Source organism: Argentina anserina, chromosome 2 (genome assembly GCF_933775445.1).
Source record: "Argentina anserina chromosome 2, drPotAnse1.1, whole genome shotgun sequence".
NCBI classification, from domain to species: Eukaryota; Viridiplantae; Streptophyta; class Magnoliopsida; order Rosales; family Rosaceae; genus Argentina; species Argentina anserina.
The window spans coordinates 19,726,962-19,749,273 of NC_065873.1; the positions used below are offsets into that span (position 1 = coordinate 19,726,962).

The 22,312-nt window shown below is 39.2% G+C and overlaps 3 protein-coding genes and 1 long non-coding RNA gene across 5 annotated transcripts; 2 read left to right on the plus strand and 2 right to left on the minus strand.

Moving 5' to 3' along the window:
* Positions 1-824: 824 nt before the first annotated feature.
* Positions 825-1,869, plus strand: LOC126782765 (auxin-induced protein 22D-like). The gene is made up of 2 exons (XM_050508070.1): positions 825-1,134; positions 1,249-1,869. The coding sequence occupies exons 1-2, from the start codon at positions 926-928 to the stop codon at positions 1,592-1,594; spliced, it is 555 nt and encodes a 184-aa protein (XP_050364027.1). The 5' UTR covers positions 825-925; the 3' UTR covers positions 1,595-1,869.
* A 299-nt stretch (positions 1,870-2,168) lies between these two features.
* Positions 2,169-3,815, minus strand: LOC126784674 (uncharacterized). Its single transcript, XR_007670968.1, has 5 exons — positions 3,706-3,815; positions 3,460-3,599; positions 3,307-3,376; positions 3,131-3,237; positions 2,169-2,560 (listed from the first exon to the last, which is right to left on the minus strand). It is a non-coding gene; the product is annotated as an uncharacterized LOC126784674 (long non-coding RNA).
* Positions 3,816-8,350: 4,535 nt separating this feature from the next.
* LOC126785422 (transcription factor UNE12-like) lies at positions 8,351-11,813 on the minus strand. Of its 2 annotated transcripts, none has more exons than XM_050511113.1 (6): positions 11,361-11,813; positions 10,705-10,824; positions 10,475-10,540; positions 9,877-9,936; positions 9,141-9,218; positions 8,351-9,064 (listed from the first exon to the last, which is right to left on the minus strand). In XM_050511113.1, exons 1-6 carry the CDS (start codon positions 11,679-11,681, stop codon positions 8,834-8,836), a joined length of 876 nt encoding a protein of 291 aa, XP_050367070.1. In that variant the 5' UTR covers positions 11,682-11,813; the 3' UTR covers positions 8,351-8,833. The 2 variants fall into 2 exon arrangements, with proteins under 2 accessions (XP_050367070.1, XP_050367071.1); XM_050511114.1 differs by having other exon boundaries at positions 9,871-9,936.
* Positions 11,814-18,601: 6,788 nt separating this feature from the next.
* LOC126782637 (tryptophan synthase alpha chain) lies at positions 18,602-22,272 on the plus strand. The gene is made up of 9 exons (XM_050507931.1): positions 18,602-18,822; positions 19,267-19,413; positions 19,515-19,580; positions 20,093-20,201; positions 20,707-20,783; positions 20,903-20,980; positions 21,345-21,422; positions 21,764-21,823; positions 21,918-22,272. The coding sequence occupies exons 1-9, from the start codon at positions 18,628-18,630 to the stop codon at positions 22,050-22,052; spliced, it is 945 nt and encodes a 314-aa protein (XP_050363888.1). The 5' UTR covers positions 18,602-18,627; the 3' UTR covers positions 22,053-22,272.
* Positions 22,273-22,312: the final 40 nt, after the last annotated feature.

Genomic DNA, 22,312 nt, shown 5'->3' on the forward strand with positions numbered 1-22,312 from the left:
TTAATTTCATTACAATTAAATCTCGGCAATTAAATAATTAATCACCTTCCACTTAAATATCTTGGCAACTAATCTCCGTTATAACTTCATTCCCTTTCTATATCTCGACAATTATAATTAATCGCCGTTATAATTTCCTTCCCCTTTTACTTGAATCTCCAACACATAATATCTAATAGAATTTCCATAAAAATGAAATTATATTGAAATACCACAAAAAAAAACCAAAAATTTCCTTATCTATCAGTCAATAATATTTAAGCCGATTTACCAAAATCGGGTGCAAACACTATCATTACTATTTTTTGTTTGCTTGAAAGGCACTATCATTACTATTAAGTAAGTCGAATCACAACTTTATCATCTACGAATGTTACATTGAGCTCTAAACACAGAATCACACTAATTTAACTATCGAATCACTTACTTGCATTGTTTTTATATGAGTTGATTTATATTTCTAAATAAATGAGCTGATACATATCTCTTCAAGTAAAGAGTTTGATAGTGTATTCTTCTCCAAGATTGGATGAAGTTTTGAGTGGAATTTCAGGTCTCCCGATAGCGATGGAGAAAAAAAGAAAGAAGAAATCATTTTCCATAAGCGTGTAGTAGGACCCGGATTGAAATTCTACTCTGGCCAATTTGTCCACCTCTGGTTGGTCATTGAAGTAACGCGTGGGAGACAAGATTTGGTGTTAGGATTTCTAATGAGTGAATCTCATGTTGCCATGCATTTTCAATCTCACACCTAATATATTGTTCCCCACAATTCATAACCTCCATCCTATAAAAGTTTGAGCACCATCACCTCTTTCCTCACAAACAACTTCATTCAAAACTTCAACTCCACAACATAAAAACACAAGAACTCAGATTCTCCTACTACAATTTGGTCAACCAAGAGTTTGTCAAATCGATTAACATGGAAGGGTCAGTGAGCTATGAGAACCATGATGAGCAGCTCAACTTCAAGGAAACTGAGCTCACATTGGGATTGCCCGGAAGCGGCAAAGAAGAATTAGCTGCTACATCACCTCTTCCAACTAAGAAGAGAGCTTCACCGGAGCAAGAGCCTGCGGATGAGGAGTGCAGGTCGTCTACTACCGACGATGAGACTTCCCGTCCATCCAAGTAAGCCCTCCAATCCTATTCCTTGTGACGCAAGGCTTTGCGTTCTTGATCTGAGATGCTATATTGATGGTCCGACATAGATGACTAATTCTCTTTCACCTTAATATTTTGCAGGACACAAGTTGTTGGATGGCCTCCGATCAGATCTTACCGGAAAAATGCTATGCAAGCGTACGTTAAAGTAAGCGTAGACGGAGCTCCTTACCTGAGGAAGATTGATATCACGGTTTACAAGAGCTATTCGGAACTTCTCAAGGCCCTAGAGGATATGTTTAAGCTAACCATTGGTAGCTACTCAGAGAGAGAAGGCTACAATGGATCTGAGTTTGCTCCTACTTATCAAGACAAAGATGGTGACTGGATGCTAGTCGGAGATGTGCCATGGAATATGTTTGCTTCGTCCTGCAAAAGGTTGAGAATCATGAAAGGATCTGAAGCTAGAGGATTGGCTTGTCTCTGAATATACCACAAACACATTAAGGACAGGTCAAGAGTCCTCAATTTGGCTCGAGTTCTCCACCAAAGTTTCCTGAGAATTCGAGGTTTACTACACGCATATATTAGTTACAGAATACAGTTTCATTTTTCCGTTTCAAAATCAATATCTGCTTGAAAGATAATCTAAAAGAAAAAAAGAGGAGCATATATAGTTGAGATCCAATTGTACAGCGGATTTTACTTGTATGATTTAATTTTTTTTTACCAAACTCATGTATGAATAAGTTTGCACAACAATTTTTGTGTAAATTCCAGATAGACGCAACTGTTTCTTTCTTTCATTAGCTGTTGACATGTTGCGCTGCTTGCCCAGACTTTCTCTTTATGCCAGTTTACCAAATTGATAATACAGAAGTATTGACCAGATTATAATCTCTCTTGCCTCGATCAAGATGTGCATGTCGCCATGTCCTATGGGTCCGTAATCATGCATGAATTAGTATTCATAACGAATCAAGCACTGCAATAAATTTCAATTCTAGGTCCTTGTTTATCATATATATGGATAGTTGTCAGAGGTTGAAAGATCAAATGTTCAAGCAGTAAAACCAAAACGCCTGGAAATGATCTGAGACCTCACCTTCAGTGAAGCTCCAAACTTTAAATTAGTACAACAAACTAATAAAAAGAATATCGAGTAATTGGGAAAGTTTACATACTACAGATTTCAGTATCTTGAACAAGTGATAATATACAACAATCATCCCCCTTCATAACCGTTTCCTATAGCTAGCTCTTCCAGCACTTAAAAAAAGTTATCATCAGTAAATAGGTTTGAATGTGTCATATGATCTTGATCATTAGCCGTCCCCATCCTTGTATCTAGTATAGCAAGTTGAGACTTCACCCATGGTGGATTGTTTCGCCCTTCAATCCACAAGGCTTCTCCGGTGTCTTTGTGCTTGAAATCTGGATATTTTGAATTCCTCTGGGAGTCATATTTGAATAACCATGGGTAAGTTCATATATCTCATATGAAAAAAATCTGAACTAAAATCAGGCCATATAAATTAAATAAATTTTACATGTGCAACTTCACCCAATGCTGCTAGAATTATGGTTGAACGCAGCACTTTCAGTCGAAACAATAATCATTCACAACAAACTGTATATGTGTATATTGACTATTATTAGAATGGAAAACTTCGATGACTTTTTCTTGGTATATATAGGGGATCACATCAAACTACATGGCACATACATATAAGAGCCAGAAGCAAGTGGTACCATCCTTTTGCCTAAACTAACAGAGACGGTATATACATAGCACAATCAGATACCATTGGTAACAATTCTTTTGTACGAAACTTAGAGGAAACTAGGTATACCTGAAACATCACAGTTCTTAGGTATCTAACAGGTGTAGTTCTAGTTTAAGCACTGACATTTCCAAACTTTGCATTGCTATTTTTGGTGGGTCAAAATATTCATTTATGCATAAGAACATATGTATGCCATAATAACAGTAAAAGATAGTAGATTTGATAGAATGGAATACCTTGGTCTTCCTATTATCCCACCACTCTCCCGGACTAGCAAAGAACGCTTGCCACAATTCCTGTGTGGTTTCTGTGTGCTTGGTAAAGCTGTGACCAGAACTTCTGCCTGCAAGAACACAAACAACACATGAGCAAAAAACTGTTCCCCTGCTCCCACCCGAGACTCACAACTTACCTGGTGTGAAGGAATCCGAGTCCTGACCATTCACCGCCGATGGGGAGCTCTTCTCCAAAAAATTCAGCTGCTGCACAACATTCCGAAAACATCATCATTAAACCAACCGAGCAACACCACCAAACAGGACTACACTTCAGAAGCTAAAACAACCTTATAGTAAGTCTGCTGCTTGCCCTCATTGTTTTCGACAGTATCCGAAATCAGTCTCCCAGAGACATATATCTGATGGCCCTTTCTCTAAATGCTGGAACGCAACATGCGCCAGATCATCCCAAAATGTCAAGCTTATCCTACAAAACTCAAAATCCCCAAAATTCATTCTTGTATTAACCAACACAAAATGCTTCATAATAGTAACTAAAATCTGAGACCATACAAGTGAGAGGGAAGAGTTACCAAGTGGTGTTGGTGGCGGATTTCTTGACGGCGAGGACTTTACCGGAGGGGAGGTGCTTAATTTCGACGGGGAGGCCGACGACGTCTATGAGCTGGACAGTGTTACAGAGTGTTGAGAATATAAATCTCACATTGGGAATTGGAACCTAGTTTGTGGGTTTATAAGGATTTGAGCCACTTCATCCATTGTCAATTGGTTTTGGATGTGAACCCCATATTACTTTATCATGGTATTAGAGCGGGTTACCCACGTCAACGTGTGAAGCCCAAATGACCACATGGACTCCACGTCACCCAAAATGTTGTCCACGTGTATGGCTTGAAAATTCGCCACACGTGCGGGGGCATGTTGAGAATATAAATCCCACATTGGGAATTAGAACATAGCCTGTGGGTTTATAAGGATTTGAGCCACTCCATCCATTGTCAATTAGTTTTGGATGTGAACCCTAGATTACTTTATCACAAAGCTCCTTCTTCCACTGGACCTCGGCGGGTCTGGGGTGGGCCACCGGGACTTGGAGGCTGTTGCTGTAGCATTTGAAACTGAAACGACGTCGTTGGAAGGACAAGTGGTTAGTTGGGGATAGAGAGGGGGTTTGGGTGTTTGTGAGCAAGTGAAGAGTAGTTGGTGGCTGGAGAGCGAGGTCTAGCGCCATGGCTTCTTAAAACTCGGGCGAAGTTGTAGTATTAACTAGGCTCTGAGAAAGATGGTCTTATATAGTTTGGGCCGTTCGGGTTTTGGGTTAACAGCATGTTGTTTTGGGGCTTTGTATGACTGTGTGGCATTAACCTCTGGTTTAGGTAGGATAGGAGCCTGATTTCAAGATGCTATTCTTCCTAATTTTCTCATGTCAGAGCGGGGAGAGATTCTTAACACGGATCCGGATCCGGATCCTCTCCTGAGCAGGATTTTCAGCTGACCTTCCTGGTCTTTTACAGGATTGCGACACGTGTCCAAAAGGATTTTAAGCCATTGGATCAAGTTTCCGCTTCAATTCTTCTTTTCCTCCCGTTCTCCGTTTTTTGCTTCCTTTTGGCTGATCTCGTTTCTTTTTTCAATTCTCTTCTTTTTGTTCCTATCTCTCCTACAATCAATGCTTCTCTCGTAGTTAATCATCCTGTAACCAAATGTATTAGAATTTGAGAAAAACGAAGAGCACCCATTAAAATTTTCCACTTGATTTAGTTGGTGGGGAGTAGTGGGGTTTGGGAGATCTCTGCAAGAAGATGTGAGGGATCAGCTTGGAGTTTTGTCAAATGGGCTCTGGAGTTACTGGATTACGGGATATGTAATTTTTTTTTGGTGAGGAGGTTGGAGCTGAATCTGAAAAGTGAAAAGGAAAGAATATGAAAATCAAGGTTTGACAGAAAGAGAAAAGAATTGGATGGGCACCGGGTATCAGATGGAATTAAACAAACCATGCATATTTATATTCTGCAACATCTAATTATTCTAATCTCAAGCAAAGTTGCAGGTGATTTCATAATAGAGAGAATGAGAGGAAATAAGAAGATGCCCTAGGATTTAATAACAGTGTGTTAAGTTTGTCGAATGCTAATCTTTTTTGAATGACTTCATAGTATAGCACAGTAATAATTTCAATAAGAAAATAATAACTTATACATATTGGAATAAAATAGAATACTGAAATTCTTGTAAAAAAGATTATCATATATATTTTGTGTCGAGAGAAACATAAAAAAAACAGAACAAATAAATAAAAAAATAGTGTAAATGACTCAAAAAGAGAGTGAGATATATATATATATAGGATGAAAATTTTGTTAATCACTAACGGGGCACTATTGTGAACCATTAGATTCACTAGCCACACGTGTCATCATCTATTTTAGTTAAGGAGGAGAGGATCCATGTCCAATTAACACATGGCGGAGGATCTCAACTACTTGGCTCGACATACACGGTCCTCGAGAGGATTGAAAAATTTCTCCTTATGTTTAGAGCAAAGCTAATTTTAAGGTGGATTCATTGACAAATCTTGGTTAGTCAATTCAATTTGAGAATTGGCTCAATCAATTACCGCCAGAAGCTTCTCAAGCTCTACTTTTTGATCAGATAAATTTTGGCTATGCAAGAGGTTTTCGTTTCTAATTTCTAGTTTGTTTATTTGTTTCAAGAAGAAACTAGTTCACTTGTCCAAAACAGATGAAACTAGTTTAAATACGAGCAGTTATCAACAATTATTTGGTCTAATAATTTAAGTGTAACGATACATGAGTCCATAGCATAATATCTGTGTGCAAGAAATGTTGTGTAAGCGTCTTAGCTCAATTATGAGTTCATTTAGTTCTAATATGAGACTTTTGCTGATGACATTAAGCCAATAAGCCCCCAACGTCAAGATAGGTTTTGCTGTCTAGTATTAGGGTGCGGTGCCGATTTTGGCACACCTCTTTTACAATCTGCACACCCCTCACACTTTTTTGCTTATTTATTCCAATAATACCCCCCTTCTCCCCGTCCCTCTATTTCACAGAGCTAAAATTAGATTCTATCTAAGACTGTAATGAACTAGAAAGCATAATCTCAATTTCAAGGCTGCACCCAACGAAGAGAAGACCTGCTAAGATCTTCTTTACCACATCTTCACTAAAATCTGAAATCAACTCATATATATAGACCTCAAATTAGATTCGATTCGACAAGTGAACAAGGAATGGTTATAATGTGAAGCCGAGGGAGAAGAAGAACGCACAAGGAAAAATTCCTCAAAATGAAATCGAATTGCACTCAAACATGAAAAAGCATGATAATCTGATATTCTTTCACCCAGAAGTGGCCAAACTCGTTGTTGCCAGAAATTGTAGGAAATACCCAAAGGTACTCACCGTCGATTCGTCGTCTACGTCTTGTGCATGTGCAATCCAAGGACTGGCCCGGTTGATAAGGGGGAAGTAAGGAATTAGATGTGGCCAGTTTCATGAGATATGAGGGCGTGGGGACAGCGTCAGAGAAGAAGTTCGGAATGGAGAGTCTGAGGCTCAATTTGGCTCGGTCAAATATGAGTTTGGGAATATGATTGAGTTAGACCAGTCTCCCATTTAAAATGAGTGGCACCTTTGTAATTACTGAATTCGAGTGCCTCGGTTGGGAGTTTAGATATGATCTTGCCGGGAACGTCTAAAACAAGAACAACCATGTAGGCAGCAAAAGCTGCAGAATGAAGATGATGAGATAAATAAGGGCAATTTGGTAAAACTAGTATGAGGTTGCAGATTGTAAAACAGGGTGCGCCAAAATCAGCACCCTAGTATTATAAATCCTTGCAGTGCATTAAGCAAGATCAAATCAGTTTAAACTCCGATATCTTAACACAGTAACATTAACGAGGCAAAAGAAAACAACTAGACTCGAACATGGCTCTATCTCTCTATGACAGTGAACAGATTAGGAGATACGGATCGGATGACAGAGTTTTACAATACGAGTTGTGTTGTATTCCAACCTTTCTGTGATAGCAAGATTTAAGTCGTCAACAGTCCCTGTGTATCACATAAATATGGTGATTGCAATTGTTATAACTTATAAGGCCATAAACAACAAATATTTATGTGATTTACAAAAGCTTCATGCTCAAGGAATTTGCGAAGGGCAAACTGGCATGAAGCTTGTATTAATGGAAGGAAAGTCGGGACTGAGACTATCATACTTTCAGAACTTTGCTGAAATTGTCCATCTCATTATGTGGAGCCATACATAATCTTTCAAAGAAACAATACGCAATTATATATGCAACTAGAAATTATTCATTCATGTACATGTCACACATACACATTGGAATGGGGGAAGTCGGTAACATTTGGTGTGTTCACTAGCTAGAGAAGAATTACAATTGTTAACTCCAACATAGAAGTTCTTATGGCCCTTCAAAAATGAAAACACGTCTGGTAGAGAATTTAAAGAATTAAGATTCCATGTAATAGTTTTTATTCTACTAACCCTTTAAAAATTAAAACACATTTGGTAAAGAAAATAATAAGAAACTAGCACATACATGTGTTCTTCCAAGTTAAATTTTACTATATTGAATCACATGCACTACTTGCAGACATGTTTGGTTCTCACATTATCTAATAAGCATCTAAGCATCAAAAGAGGCATATTCAGTTTTGCCGGGTTTTGGTTAAAAACCAAATATCAAAATGATACTGATTCTATTATCTTAATGAAACCGATGCGATTTAATCTGGGTTTGGTTTTCAAATTATTCTACAAGCTCCATCACTACATCGACATCTCATCCCTTTTACCGGCCTGGTCAAGTCCTTGGATACTCTGTTTCAGCACGGTCTAAAAGCAAATATGACTCGGAAATAAATAACCAAGCAATTCCAGATGATGAATGGAGGAGCATCATGAAGATTAATATTGAACAGATTCAAAATGATTAAAAGATTGATGTTTAACTCTGATATAGGAGGATATTGCTATTAAACACTATCTAATATCGTGTTAATCAAGCTTTAAACCTACGCATATCCACTACTTCCCTCCCAATGATTTATCCTAAAATAAAAACTCGGGAGAACAGAAAAAGAGGTCAAATTTCCTTTTTGAAACACACCCACGAATTCCCTATACCAAAAGTAGCATTATCAATTCCTTCTGGTACACCCAGCATTTTCAAACTAGCAAAACCATTATGGATCATCCTCTACATTACAATCTTCTAAGATACAGCAAACTATTATATTATATATATACTGCTCTAATCCTTTTCAGAAGGCCCCATATAACCCACTAGCAACTATGAGAGTCCCACTACAAAAGGCCATCATTTTCCACTACCCCCACCATTGATACAAAAATAAGAGCATATCAAGTGAGCTTTTGACAATTCTTCTCCTTTACTTTAACCTGGCAAGACACGAAGGGCCTGCTCGTATTTTATAGAGCATTGACATCGAACCCTGTCTTGACAAAAGTTGAAAGAAATGGCAAAAGCAAGAAACTATGGCATCTGACTTCGAATGCAATTTGAAACTGAGCAAACCAACTAAAGATGGGGGGTAGCAACAAGACAAATAAGGCATGGGACCCCAAGAGCATCTAGAGAGTTTTCCATGGGGCAGTGGGAACACATACCCTTTTTTTTCTTGAGGTCTATGAAGGGGGATTCAATTCAGGCTTGACAACACTGGAGGTGTCTGGTGGTTGTGTCTGGTAAATTGCCGAGGCTAGTGAGATAGGCATGATACAAAGAGCCTTCGATTGAAGGAACTGCATCGCAGCTCCGACATTTTCTTCCATAAGCTTAGCGACTTGTCGTTCTGTGCCGTCATTAGACCATTTATCCCATGCCGGTTGGTTTCTACCACCTTCGCCACTTTCTTCCTGAAATTGAGACAGGCATGGATGTTGATAACAAATAAGAAAATATAGCAAATTTAAACACGTTTTCATTTAATACCTCAACCGAAGATAGTGGGATATCCGTTACAAGTGGTGCTACAGCACCAGCTCCTCCCAATCTACTCATACTCAAAACCTGTAAAGCATATGAATTGAGTGTATTAAGAAAATAAGAAACACCTTCATTTTCTTCATCATCATAAGAAGACCTACACCCACTCCACCCAAATCCGAAAACCTAACAAATCGGTCAATAAAAACGAAAGTGTCTACCAGTAGTAATGACTCGACCGACTTAAGTCCAATACAAGTTCCAAATTCAAATTATAGGAAGACTGAGAAGTCCAAATCTGTCCGCTGGAGAGAACTAACTCAAGTCTACGAACAGGGTTTCAAATTGTTTGGTATCTTTATAATAACATAACACACAAAGACCTTGTTTTGCCTTTTTAAAAAAAATTATGGATAAGTACAAATTTCACAGACCATTGATCAAGTTCAAATCTTGCAAATTCACACACTATTGGTATTTTCCATGATGATGAATATTTATCTTTTTGACACTGATGTAATAGGAGATTTAGCTAACTTGTGGACTCAAAGAATCAGTAATTTGAATATGCATACAGCATACCCAAAGGAAGATTGGAAACATTTTTATGGTTGAGACATAGAACTTCAACTGAAAAGTTGACATCACAGGACAATATGGCTTGTCTTGCAATAGTATACAACACAAAGAGGAGGGAGGAATGAGTCTGAAAGATATGTATTCATGTTTACTATACCTTTACTTGAAGCTTCAGGAACTTCACGTAATCCATTATTTCGTCAAGCATAGCAGCTCTATCTGTCTGCAGAAACATAGGATGGAGATAAGAGACTTGTCAATGCTAGTTTGCTTGATTTGACAACTGAACTAACATCAATAATAAGCAAAATAATCTATAACATTAGCATTTCAACAATTCTCAAAAACAATTAATGATACCGACTAATTGAATGCCATAGTACCATGCATCATGTAACTTGATAGTAATGGTTATATACAAATGCACTATCATGAAAAACACTCATCTTTCAAAAGTTACAAGACATCTCCAAAATTGAAGTTGAATGAGCTCATTTCACATCTTAACTATCTTAAGAAAACAGTACCAGCCAATCCAAAAACCAGAGTTATTCTTTTCATACACTGGACTTTTGAACAACAGGCTAAGCCTTTCAAATATAATGTACATCCTATACAGTGCTTCTGATTGTGCTTAAAGTTCAGAAAAGTTTCATTCAATTCTGCCCTCTTGGCCTTGCAACATTTGAATACAAGAATATATGTCACAGTCTCAAGCTTACACGAAATTGAAAGCATAATGTGAACGAAATAACACTGACCTTGTTTACACTAGGAACTAGTTCCTGCAACGCCCTAATTCTTTCTGCTATCCGTTCTCGGCGCAACTGCACAGAAAAGGTGCAAAATAGAGTGATTCTACGATATAAAGGTGGGAGAAGGGACAATATTAAATATAGCTGGAAGTTGGAACAAGAACTAACACAGAGAACAAAGTAGTAGGCACTTTAAGAAAATATCCAGAGCGAGTTTCTTATGAGAGTTTACTCACTCGCTCGGCAATGCTATGTGGATCTGTGGCTTGTCCTCTTCTGGCCCTCACCCTTGGTCGCATAGCAGGTGGATGTGGTGCTGCAGCAACTGTACTAGAAATTGGTTGCCCGTGGAAAACCTGCGAAATGCCACAATTTATATTACCAAGAACAGGTTTTTCCTACACTGCACTGGAAAGGTAATTACTTCACTGGTGTATAAACAGAATTGCATTCTACGTTATACTCAAATGAAGAGGCGCATGTGTTAAAATCATTACGTTATAATTACCTAAATCCCCAGAAAAAAAAAAAGCTTGGGTCTAAACCCACATGCACACACCCATAACTTTTCACATGCTTCCCTCTTCCAAAATGCTTATGAATATTTGTTTCTCATGACTTAAAAGAATATATATATATATATCTTCAGCTTTCTGTTTGATCCTGGCCAGACAGACAAGTAGTGTTCCCGTTTCTCAACTCCCTTGTATTTTACCTCTTGTCAGATTTAGACTTCTTGAATCTCATTTAATCAACTATCACCCTAGTTTTCTTTCACTTGTCTTCTTCGTTATTAAACAAACACACTTAATTAAACCATTAGCATTCTCAACTCTCATACTTAACTTCAAGACTCAAACTTGAAGTGACCAAACAGTTTAGGGAATCTTACATTTTTGACAGAGGAAGCTCTACAATCAACGACGTCGTCTCGAAACCGCTTCTCGCTGCCGGAGGCCTCCTCGGGCTTTAAAAACCCGGCCTTGCCCTGCTCCAGGCTCAGCCCTAAGGGGAACACTCCGCCGTGAAACCCGCCGCCGACCATGTGGCCGGAGCCGTCGCCGGAGTTGAGCTGCAGCATCATGGAGGAGGGATTTCCGGCCATGGAGCCGTCGGGGCCCGTGAGATTAGCGTCGGGGGAGGCGAAACTGGGGAGGCCGAGGATTTGCTCGAGGAAATCGTCGGCCTGGGCTTGGGAGGGGTTGGTGGCCATGGGGAGGAGTTGGAGGTGAGTTTAGGGTTTCAGAGAGAGAGAGAGAGAGCATCTACATGCAAAGATGAGGAGAGAGAAAGAGAGAGAGCTTTAGAGTGAAGCTTTGGGTTTTTGCTTTCTGGGGAGAGTACGAGTGTGTGAGAGAGTGAAGAGGACGAAAAATGAGGGTGGCTTTATCCTGCTTTAAAATGTTTCTGTTTAAATAAATGGGTCCACATTTCTCTGTTATTACGTCGCGTTGCCATTTTGGATTCGGCGGTTTGGCGGGTACGTACTAACCGACCCGGGAGGCCCAAGTGCCCCGCTCTCAGTGTTACGATTCTTACCTCTCGAACCTCTGGACTCTCGAGTCAAGAGAAGATGACTTAAATTACCCACCAATATTTCTACGAGTTCTTTCTGTGAGTGGATGGTAGTAGGTGAATGAAGAGATAGTGGAGGAAATCACGGGTAGTGGAGTGATTAGTATATAGTGTAAATTAGTCTATATATACCATTGTAATCTGTATATGCAATTTATCAATTCAAGAGAAACAATCAGTATCTTACCACTTGGTATCAGAGCCTCCTGCTCTGTTCTTTCCTTTTTTCTCCTTTTTCCGGCAGGTCGACATCCGGCGCCTCTCCGTTGCTTCTGCTTGGCCGCTCCGCACTCGGACTCGCCGCTCGACGTCGTCGTCGATCTTCCTCGGAGCTAATCGCCCACTGTCCCTCTAAAGTCGCTCCGTTCTTCTGGCTCCGCCGCTGCTCCTCCGCCGTTGTCTCTCCGAGACGCCCTCCTCCGGTGGTCCCTCTCTTCCCGGATCTGCCTCTCCTCGGCTCTCTCTCTCCTCCGGTGGTCCGCTCCATCGACGAGATCAATTTTCGCCGTTCTCCTCTTTTTCACGAAACTTTCGGCGAAACCCTTACATTTATCTACTCTCAATCCGACCCGGCCCGGCCCGCTCTCGACCCGGCCCGGTCCACCAGACCCGACCCGGTTCGACCAGATTCTGTCGATGCATATTCACCGTCAGTGCACGTGCACCGGTGACAAATTGTTCTCATTTTTTGTGTTTTTTTGCTGTCTAACTACATTGTTTCTTTTTCGATGGGTTCTGGACATGAAACTGAGGGTTCTCAGCTCCCTGAAGTTCTGACCTTTGAAGTATCTGTCAAAAGTTCTGACAGTGGTTCATTTGGGGGCACCAAACTCAACGGAACCAATTTTCGTAAATGGAAACGACTCATGGCTGCTCATCTTCGAGGCATGCACAAGATGGGACATGTCACCGGCATCACTAAGGCTCCTAGTCCTGAGGATATTTTTGCCTACAATAAATGGGACGACGACGATGGTCTTGTTATGTCAATCTTGTGGAAAGCTATGAATGATGAGATAGTTGATCTCGTAGAGGCATGTGCTACTACGCAGGCAATATGGGAGACACTGACTGGCTTATATATTAATGACTCTGATTTCATACAGGTTCAAGAGTTAATGTGCACATCTTTGGCCATACACCAGGATGGGCAACCGGTGGCGCATTATTTCACCAAGCTAAAAAATATTTGGGCTGAGATTGATGTGAAACGTCCTTGCATGATAAAAAATCAAGAGGATATTGTTTGGTACCACAAGGAGAAGGAGCTTGAACGAGTTCACCATTTCTTCAAAGATCTTGACGCCAAGCATACCAGTGCGAAAGGCGAATTGCTCCGAATGACCGAACCACCTAGCTTACTCGCCACTTTCACCTATATCCGAAAGGATAAGTCTCAGCAGGAGAGTATTCTTCCGGCACCGGCTGTCATTTCCAGCCTTACTATTCGTGCTCGCTCTCCGGCACCACCCCTTTCTGCAAGCAACTTCCGCTCCCCTTCATCGATAAGGACCACCACCAGGTTTCGGGAATCAGCCTCACCCTCCTTGCTCTTATTGCCATGATACTAACCATGCTCGTGCGACCTGTTGGAAATTATATCTGCATCTTAGGCCCAAGAGGCCTAATCATCGTCCCCAGGCAAGAGCAGCTCTTCACTTAGTTCCGGAACCCGATATCTATGGTGTGGTTGGGCATGATCATCATACTGCTGGCGGAGCACCTACAGCTTCCATCGTTGGCTGTAGTCAAATTGGTATGGCCTTCAATATGTCTCACTCTGTTAGTTTTGATACTTGGATTATTGATTCTGGTGCATCTGATCATATGACTTATGATAAATCTTACTTTACCGTATTGTTCCCTCCACCCATACCCTTTGTTACTAATACTAATGGTGAGGCATTTCCCGTGTTAGGGTCCGAATCCGTTCGTATTACTCCCACTATAGAGCTTCACAACGTACTCTATGTACATGCTTTATCTCATCATTTTATATCTGTTCCCCAATTGAACGCTGACGCTCAGTGCTCTGTAACATTTTTTCCTATGTATGTGATCTTTCAGGATCTTCTCACCGGACGGGTAATTGGTCGGGGGTATCTAAGGGGCCAGTTGTTTCATCTGGATCTGACATACGCAGGGGGAAAACCAGGGGGACAGTCTCGGACCGCTTTACTCTCCACTTCTGACAAGCTAAGTGAAGTTTGGTTATGGCATCGTCGCTTATGGCATCCATCTTTTAGTGTTATAAAAAAATCTATGCCTACTTTGTTTATTAGTGTGGACGAGTCTTCTTTATGTTGTGAGACCTGTGTTTTGGGCAAGAGTCATCGATCTACTTATTCCCCTAGTACTTCTACTAAAAGTTTTCTTCCTTTTGAACTAATTCGTTCTGATGTTTGGGGACCCTCTAAAGAATCTACTGTGTCAGGCATGCGATATTTTATGTCATTTATTGATGATTGCACACGTATTTCATGGATTGTTCTTCTTAAAAATAAAGATGAGGTTTTTCCAGCTTTTCGTGTCTTTCATACCTCTGTCCAAACACAATATAATCCCACCATTCGAGTTCTTCGTTCTGATAATGGGGGGGGGGAATATGTGAATCATCACTTTCAAGAGTTTTTTAACACACACAAGATTATTCATCAAACAACGTGTCCTGAGCAAAATGGGGTTTCTGAAAGAAAAAATCGTCATTTACTTGACATGGCTCGGTGTATTCTTTTTAGTGCCCACATGCCTAAATACATTTGGGGTGATGCTGTCATTACTTCCGCCCACCTTATTAATCGTCTTCCCTCTCGTTTCCTTCAAGGGAAAGTTCCCTATGAGGTGCTTGCATCTCATGTCTCATTACCCTCTTTTCATAATCTTCCTGCTCGTGTTTTCGGTTGTGTTGCTTTTGTTCATCTTCCACCACATCAGCGTTCTAAGTTGGATGCCCGGGCGGTTAAATGTGTGTTTGTTGGGTACGGAGGACATCAGAAAGGGTATCGATGCTATCATCCCCATACTCGGAAGTACTATGTCACTATGGATGTTACCTTTTTTGAGGACATGAGTTATTTTCCCTATTCTGATACTGCTCTTCAGGGGGAGAATTCATTTTTTGAAGAGTTGTATCATGGAGATGGGGAGACAAGTGAGTCAGTTTAGATTACCAAAGCCACACATGCACCACCTGAGGTCGTCACTCAAGAGATTCAGGCACCAGAAGCTGACAACACAACTGCTCCTCATGACTCCCGTACAACTATTTATACCCCTGACCAATGCTCTCCTGATACAGAAGATCACTCACCTGAGGTTAGTCATTCTATTAGAGCTAATAGTAGACAATGTGTTTTGCCAAATATGTCTACTCGGGGTCAACCAACAAAAAGATATGAACCTACCCTTCAGACTAAAGTCAAGTATTCGGTAGCGAATTTTATATCTACCAAAAGATTATCTAAGTCATATGAGTCATTTGTGAATCAAATATCTACTGTATCAGTACCTAACAAAGTGCAGGATGCATTGGGAGATCTAAAATGGAGGAAATCAATGGAGGAAGAGATGGAAGCATTACAAAAGAACAATACTTGGGAGCTTGTACCTCCACCATATGGCAAGAAGACTGTAGGATGTCGTTGGGTGTTTACAGTGAAGCATAATCCAGATGGGTCAGTAAGCCGGTATAAAGCACGCTTAGTAGCGAAGGGGTTCACCCAGGCATATGGCATAGACTATGATGTGACATTTGCACCTGTTGCAAAGATAAACACTATCCGGGTATTACTTTCTGTCGCTGCTAACTTGAACTGGCCACTTAGGCAGTTTGATGTTAAGAATGCATTCATTCATGGATAACTAACGGAGGAAGTATACATGGATCTTCCGCCTGGATATGTGGCCGCTTCTCCAAGTAACTCCGTATGCAGATTGAGAAAGTCTTTGTATGGTCTTAAACAGTCACCTCGTGCTTGGTTTGGAAGATTCTCACAATTCATGAGGAACATTGGCTACAAATAGAGTAATTTAGACCACACGTTATTTCTCAAACATCAACAAGGGAAGGTAACAACCCTAATTATATATGTTGATGATATGGTAGTTACTGGGAATGATACTGTTGAGGTAGATAGATTACAGAAACAGCTTGCCACAGAGTTTGAGATGAAGGACCTAGGTACACTCAAGTACTTCTTAGGCATTGAAGTAGCCCGGGGTAGTGATGGTATCTATCTGTGTCAGAAAAAGTACATCCTTGATCTACTAACAGAGACAGGTATGTTGGACTGCACTCCCATTGATACTCCTATCGAGCAGAACCATCGGTTAGCAGAGTATCCAGATCAAGTCCCTACTGACAAACCTCGTTATCAGAGGCTAGTTGGTCGTCTGATTTATCTATCACATACCAGACCAGATGTTGCGTATGCAGTAAGTGTAGTACGTCAGTTCATGCATAATCCTAGCGAGGACCACATGGATACTGTTGTAAGGATCTTGAGGTAGTTAAAGTCAGCTCCGGGGAGAGGAGTAATGTTCTCTAATCACAATAAAATCCTTGAAATTTGTGGCTTCACAGATGCAGACTGGGCTGGAAATATTACAGATCGAAGATCCACATCAGGGTACTTTACCTTTGTTGGGGGTAATTTTGTTACATGGAAGAGTAAGAAACAAAAGGTGGTAGCTCGATCTAGTGCTGAAGCAAAGTACAGAGGTATGGCTCAAGGAGTATGCGAATTGTTATGGCTTAGAAACTTGCTACAAGATTTGGGTATTAAACCTAAATGTGCTATGCATCTGTACTGTGACAACAAGACAGCTATTGATATTTCACATAATCTTGTACAACATGATCGTACAAAACATGTGGAGGTTGATCGTCACTTTATAAAGGAGAAGCTAGACGCGAAGATCATCAGTTTTCCTTTTGTTCCTACATAAGAGCAACTTGCTGATATGCTCACAAAATGAGTATCTAAGAAAGCTTTTTATGACTCACTTGGCAAGTTGGGCATGGTTGATATGTATGCGCTAACTTGATGGAGAGTGTGAGTGGATGATAGTAGGTGAATGAAGAGATAGTGGAGGAAATCACGGGTAGTGGAGTGATTAGTGAAGTGATTAGTATATAGTGTAAATTAGTCTATATATACCATTGTAATCTGTACATGCAATTCATCAATTCAAGAGAAACAATCAGTATCTTACTACTCTTTTACATGAGTTATTGGCATCATAGCAACTTTTCAAGTAAGTAATTGCGTATGTCATGGATTGAGGACAACCGAAATCGGGTTAGTCATGAAACCGGAGAAAACTTGGATGGAGATCGAAAGAAAGTTTCAGTATGAGGCTCAATCCTACATATGGTTATCAACTTTGGTGTAACCCTTGTTTCGATTGCTAATGATTTGGTGGGTACTATACCCGTAATGATTACTACACGTGTTAGTAAATGTATGATACTTTTATCAAAAAAAAAATCACTTATTTCGGTTATAAAACCAACATCTTTAAAAAATCATCAAATTATATTTTACTTAAAATATCTTTTTTATTTATTTTTAAAAAATCAAAACAAATGAGTCTTTAAAAAACAAATAAGAACATGTAATAACAAATAAAGTTTGTTTTTTTGTCATCTTTACACAATATCTCGTGCGATAAATTAATACGTGCATTGCACAGGGTACAAATCTAGTGTAACAATAAATACAAGAAATTGTGATACTTGTGATAACATTTTCTTCGTATTGATGTGTTGGTTGAATTGAACAAGTGCATAATGTTTGTTTGCGTACTCTTCACCTATGTCATATGTATTATCAATCGTAGTAGACATCACGAGTTCTCAACTTATTAGGCATATTTGATAATAACAATGGCTTGTTTGCTTATGTTGTAGATAATTGTTTTTAGAGTTATGATCAATCATTCAATTTTAACTATATCGAAGATTGTAGATGGTACTTGAGAGTTTGAGGTGACCATAAATTGACAAACATTGATGCAATAATGGTAGAACAAGTGCACTCATGTTTGTTTGTGTAATCTTCACCTATGTCATATCTATTATCAATGGTAAGAGAATGAATTCAGATAACTTATATATTTTTGTTCAGTGTGTGAAGTATGCATTCAGACTTCAGATGGTCCTATGGTTTGCAAGTTTCTCTTCATATATAATGAAGTTTCCTTTTTTTCATTGGCAAAAACAAAATTCATTTCTAAACAAGGACCATTAGGTACACCCAATTTAACCCACTCTGGGAAATAAGTTTACCCGTTACGTAAAGGCACAAATAATTGGTAAACATTAGTTACTTTACAGGTCTTTTCATAAGAAAGTTGCCCCGAAATCCAAATCAGAATGGTAACAAATAAGTAACACACAAAAAACCACCCCAATCCGGAACGTAACGTCCGAGAAGTTTATGTAAGATAAGGACTACCAATCTGACTTGGATGGACTCTACTGTACTAAAAACCCGGAGTACCCTACAAACGCCTCGCATCTGTTTAAACTAAACCTCAGAGAACCCTACAAAAGCCCCTCGCATTTGTTTAGACTCAACTCAATGGCTTCTTCTCTTAAAACTGCGACTGGTTTCCTTCAACTCAAGAACCTCCAAACCCCATTGCTTTTCCAATCCCCGGCTCAGATATCCACCCTTTCATTCAAGAAACTTACACCAATGGCTTCTCTGACCACCACCACCTCCACCACCGTCGGCCTCTCCCAAACATTCGTCAAACTCAAGGAGCAAGGCAAGGTATGAAACTTACCGGATTGTAATTGTAAAGATTTCATCTTTTTGAATTGGAGCCCTGTTGAGAAATCTGCTGACCTACCAAGTTCATGGCTTTCAGTAGAATGCACATATTGTTTTAATATTTTCTGCTGGATTCTGTATTGGGTTTATTCCAAAATTGAGTTTTGGGAAGAGGATTCTGATTGACTAGACCTTGCTTGAAGTAAATAATGATTAAATCAAGGGTTCACAGTTGGAGTGCTTCATTTGGTTAATTGGTCAGAATATAGGATTTGGTTAATTGGTCAGAATATAGGCTTTGAATGCAAATTCTTATTTAGTGTTGGAATACTTGGGATTTCTTGGATGAATTTTGTTTGAGGATCAGGATTTTTGGTTTATTGTGGATAGGGAGTGTTTATTAATGAGGATATGTTGTTTTAATCAAGATGTGTGTCTATGCAGGTTGCATTGATTCCTTACATTACGGCCGGTGATCCTGATCTATCAGTCACCGCAGAGGCATTGAAGGTGCTGGATCTTTGTGGATCGGACATTATTGAATTGGGGGTGCCGTACTCAGATCCCTTAGCTGATGGGCCTGTTATTCAGGTTGATGATCTTTTATCTTGTCATTACTTTGACAAATGATGTCCAAATTCCAATAGGTTCCTGTTCTTTTTTGTTGTAATCTCTAGTGACATTTTGTGTAGGCTGCAGCCACTCGTGCCTTGGCAAGAGGGACCAATTTTAATGCGATCTTGGAAATGTTGAAGGAGGTACTTTACATGCAGTCTTGTATTATCTGATAGTTGTAAACTCGCTGCTAGAACAACTGATCAATATCATATTACAAGAATTCCAAACTTTGCATATAATAAACATATGCTGTTGCAATTCTCAAAAAAAAAAAAAAATGCTGTTGCAGTTATCTCTTATTTGCTTACAAATGAAAGCGTGCTGAACATAACTATTATTGTGACTGAAAATGAAATATGCTGTGGTTGGTGCAACCTATGATATATGCTAGATCCAAGCATCTAATTTAATCACATACTACTGTACTTCATGTCTCTATGTGATGCACAGATAAGAATTGTTATCATGTCAGTAGCATGAACTTGATTCAGATTTTCTTATGTATTTCTTGTTTAAGTGATGCATGATTTACATACGTTGTGAAGTGGTTAGCAGCGAAATTACAATAGCTTTCATTTACAAATATCTAAGCCAAATATCCTCTCAATTTGAAGAATCTTATTGTGTAAATATTGCTGACTCTTTTGATCAGGTGATTCCCAAATTGTCTTGTCCAATTGCTCTCTTTACATACTACAATCCTATTCTGAAGCGTGGTGTTGGAGAGTTCATGTCCACCATTAGAGATGTCGGTGTACATGGTACGTATAAATAATTGTTACTGAGTCTTATGTTTCCTCAATATAGTAGTAATGATATTCAGAAACTTGTTTAATCAGTAGTCATTTATGCAAACTAGTTGTACTTAAATTGATTTAATAAATATTAGTTAGGTAAACCTACTGATGTGGTTCTTCCCTGATCTTATGTACTTGTCAGTATAGATACATAAATTGTTATAAATAGTATGTATAATCCAGTTTTCATTACTACTCTCCCAAGGTTGGTCATCATATTTTGTCAGGCCAATAAAAAAAAGTGTTATTACCTTACAGTAATTTGCAAGGTGTTTCTGGTTTCTGATTACTTGTTTGCAAGCTGTGGATTGTACATTACAATAACTTTTGATGTATCTTTTGGGTGCAGACCTTATTGGAAAAAAGGTCAGAGTGCAGAATTCTTTGGTCTTACATTTAGGTCTCTTTCATTATATATAATTTCATCATAAAAATGCGACTAGATTAATGATTCCATATCTGTTTGTAGGAATTGTTGTTCCAGATGTTCCATTGGAAGAGACAGCCATTTTGAGAGAGGAAGCCTTGAAAAATAATATTGAATTGGTTCATTCCTCAAAAACATTAATTTGGAGTCTTTCAGATTATGAACAAAACTTTAGGACGGTTTGTGCTCACTTTGGGATGTGATTCTAATACTTTGGATCTACTTGTATGATTTGTAGGTTTTGCTAACTACTCCTACCACTCCAATGGAGCGAATGAAGGCCATTGCCGAAGCTTCAGAAGGGTTTTTGTATCTGGTGAGAGTCATTTCATTCTGTCCTCTAATTGAGCTTTAAATCTTAGTTTTTTTGTTTGTAAGAAATTAGTATCTGAGATCTATTTTGGTATTCTGCTCCAAGTTGAATTAAGAAACTGATGTGCCATGAGAAAGTCTCAACCTTTATTTTGCAAAAAGCTAGTATAGCTTGTCATGGAATTGATTACTGAATGTGGGTTTTGCGAATTCACTTTTCTTTTTGTTAACAAGATACCTCTTGATAGAAGATTGACAAGTTGGGTTTGCTCCATGAACATTTATCTTTTCTTTATAAAAAAAATTCTGTCATCTATATGTGAATTTCAAACCACACTGCTAAATACATGCATCATATTATATTGTAGGTGAGCTCAATTGGAGTGACCGGGGCCCGGGCATCTGTGAATGAACGAGTTCCTGCTTTATTAAAGGAAATTAAAGAGGTTTGTCTTCTTGTCACTTGGTCATGGAGAATTCAGTTCTTCTGTTAGTTCTCTACAACAGGACCTAATAACTGCCACTGGTTTGATGGAATGACATTTGATTATTTGCATAAGAAAAGCAATGATTTTTTGCTGAGCAAGAGCTTAACATGATTCGGTGCTTAGTGCAATTGTGGGAGAATTGATATGTTTATCTTTTATGGTCTTGTACGAATGTAAAGTTGTTGAGAGATATATATAAGGTGTAATTGACAGCATGTCTAGATTATCTGAGCAGCCAATGAAAAATCTTTAGGCGTTTAATATGATTCCTGCAACTAATTTGCTTTCGGTTGCACCAGGCCACATCTAAGCCTGTAGCCGTTGGTTTTGGCATCTCGAAACCTGAACAAGCTAAACTGGTTAGTATCCCTCAATCCCTCATTCTACATTGTGGATTTGTGGTTTCCATATTTAAATCGTATAGGAGTACTGAATTATGAATATGTTTTACAGGTAGCGGGGTGGGGAGCTGATGGTGTCATTGTTGGAAGTGCGATAGTGAAGATCCTGGGTGAAGCCACATCTCCTGAGGAAGGGCTGAAGGAACTGGAAATATTCACCAAGTCTCTGAAATCCGCACTCGATTAATCACATTTCTAGAGTTTCTCTTTTCGAACTACAGATGAATCCTATGTAATCCAAAAGTTCATCTATTCAGAGCAATTGTGCTCAATCTACGGATGAATCCTATGTAATCCAATAGTTTATTTATTCAGAGCAATTATGCTCAATCTAGGTGAACACCTGCAGTTGTAATTTACACAGATTTTTGTTGCATGATTGAATGAATATCCCAAATTCGCATCTATTATTTTTTCTACAGTTGTCGCAAAATCAACAGCATTGTT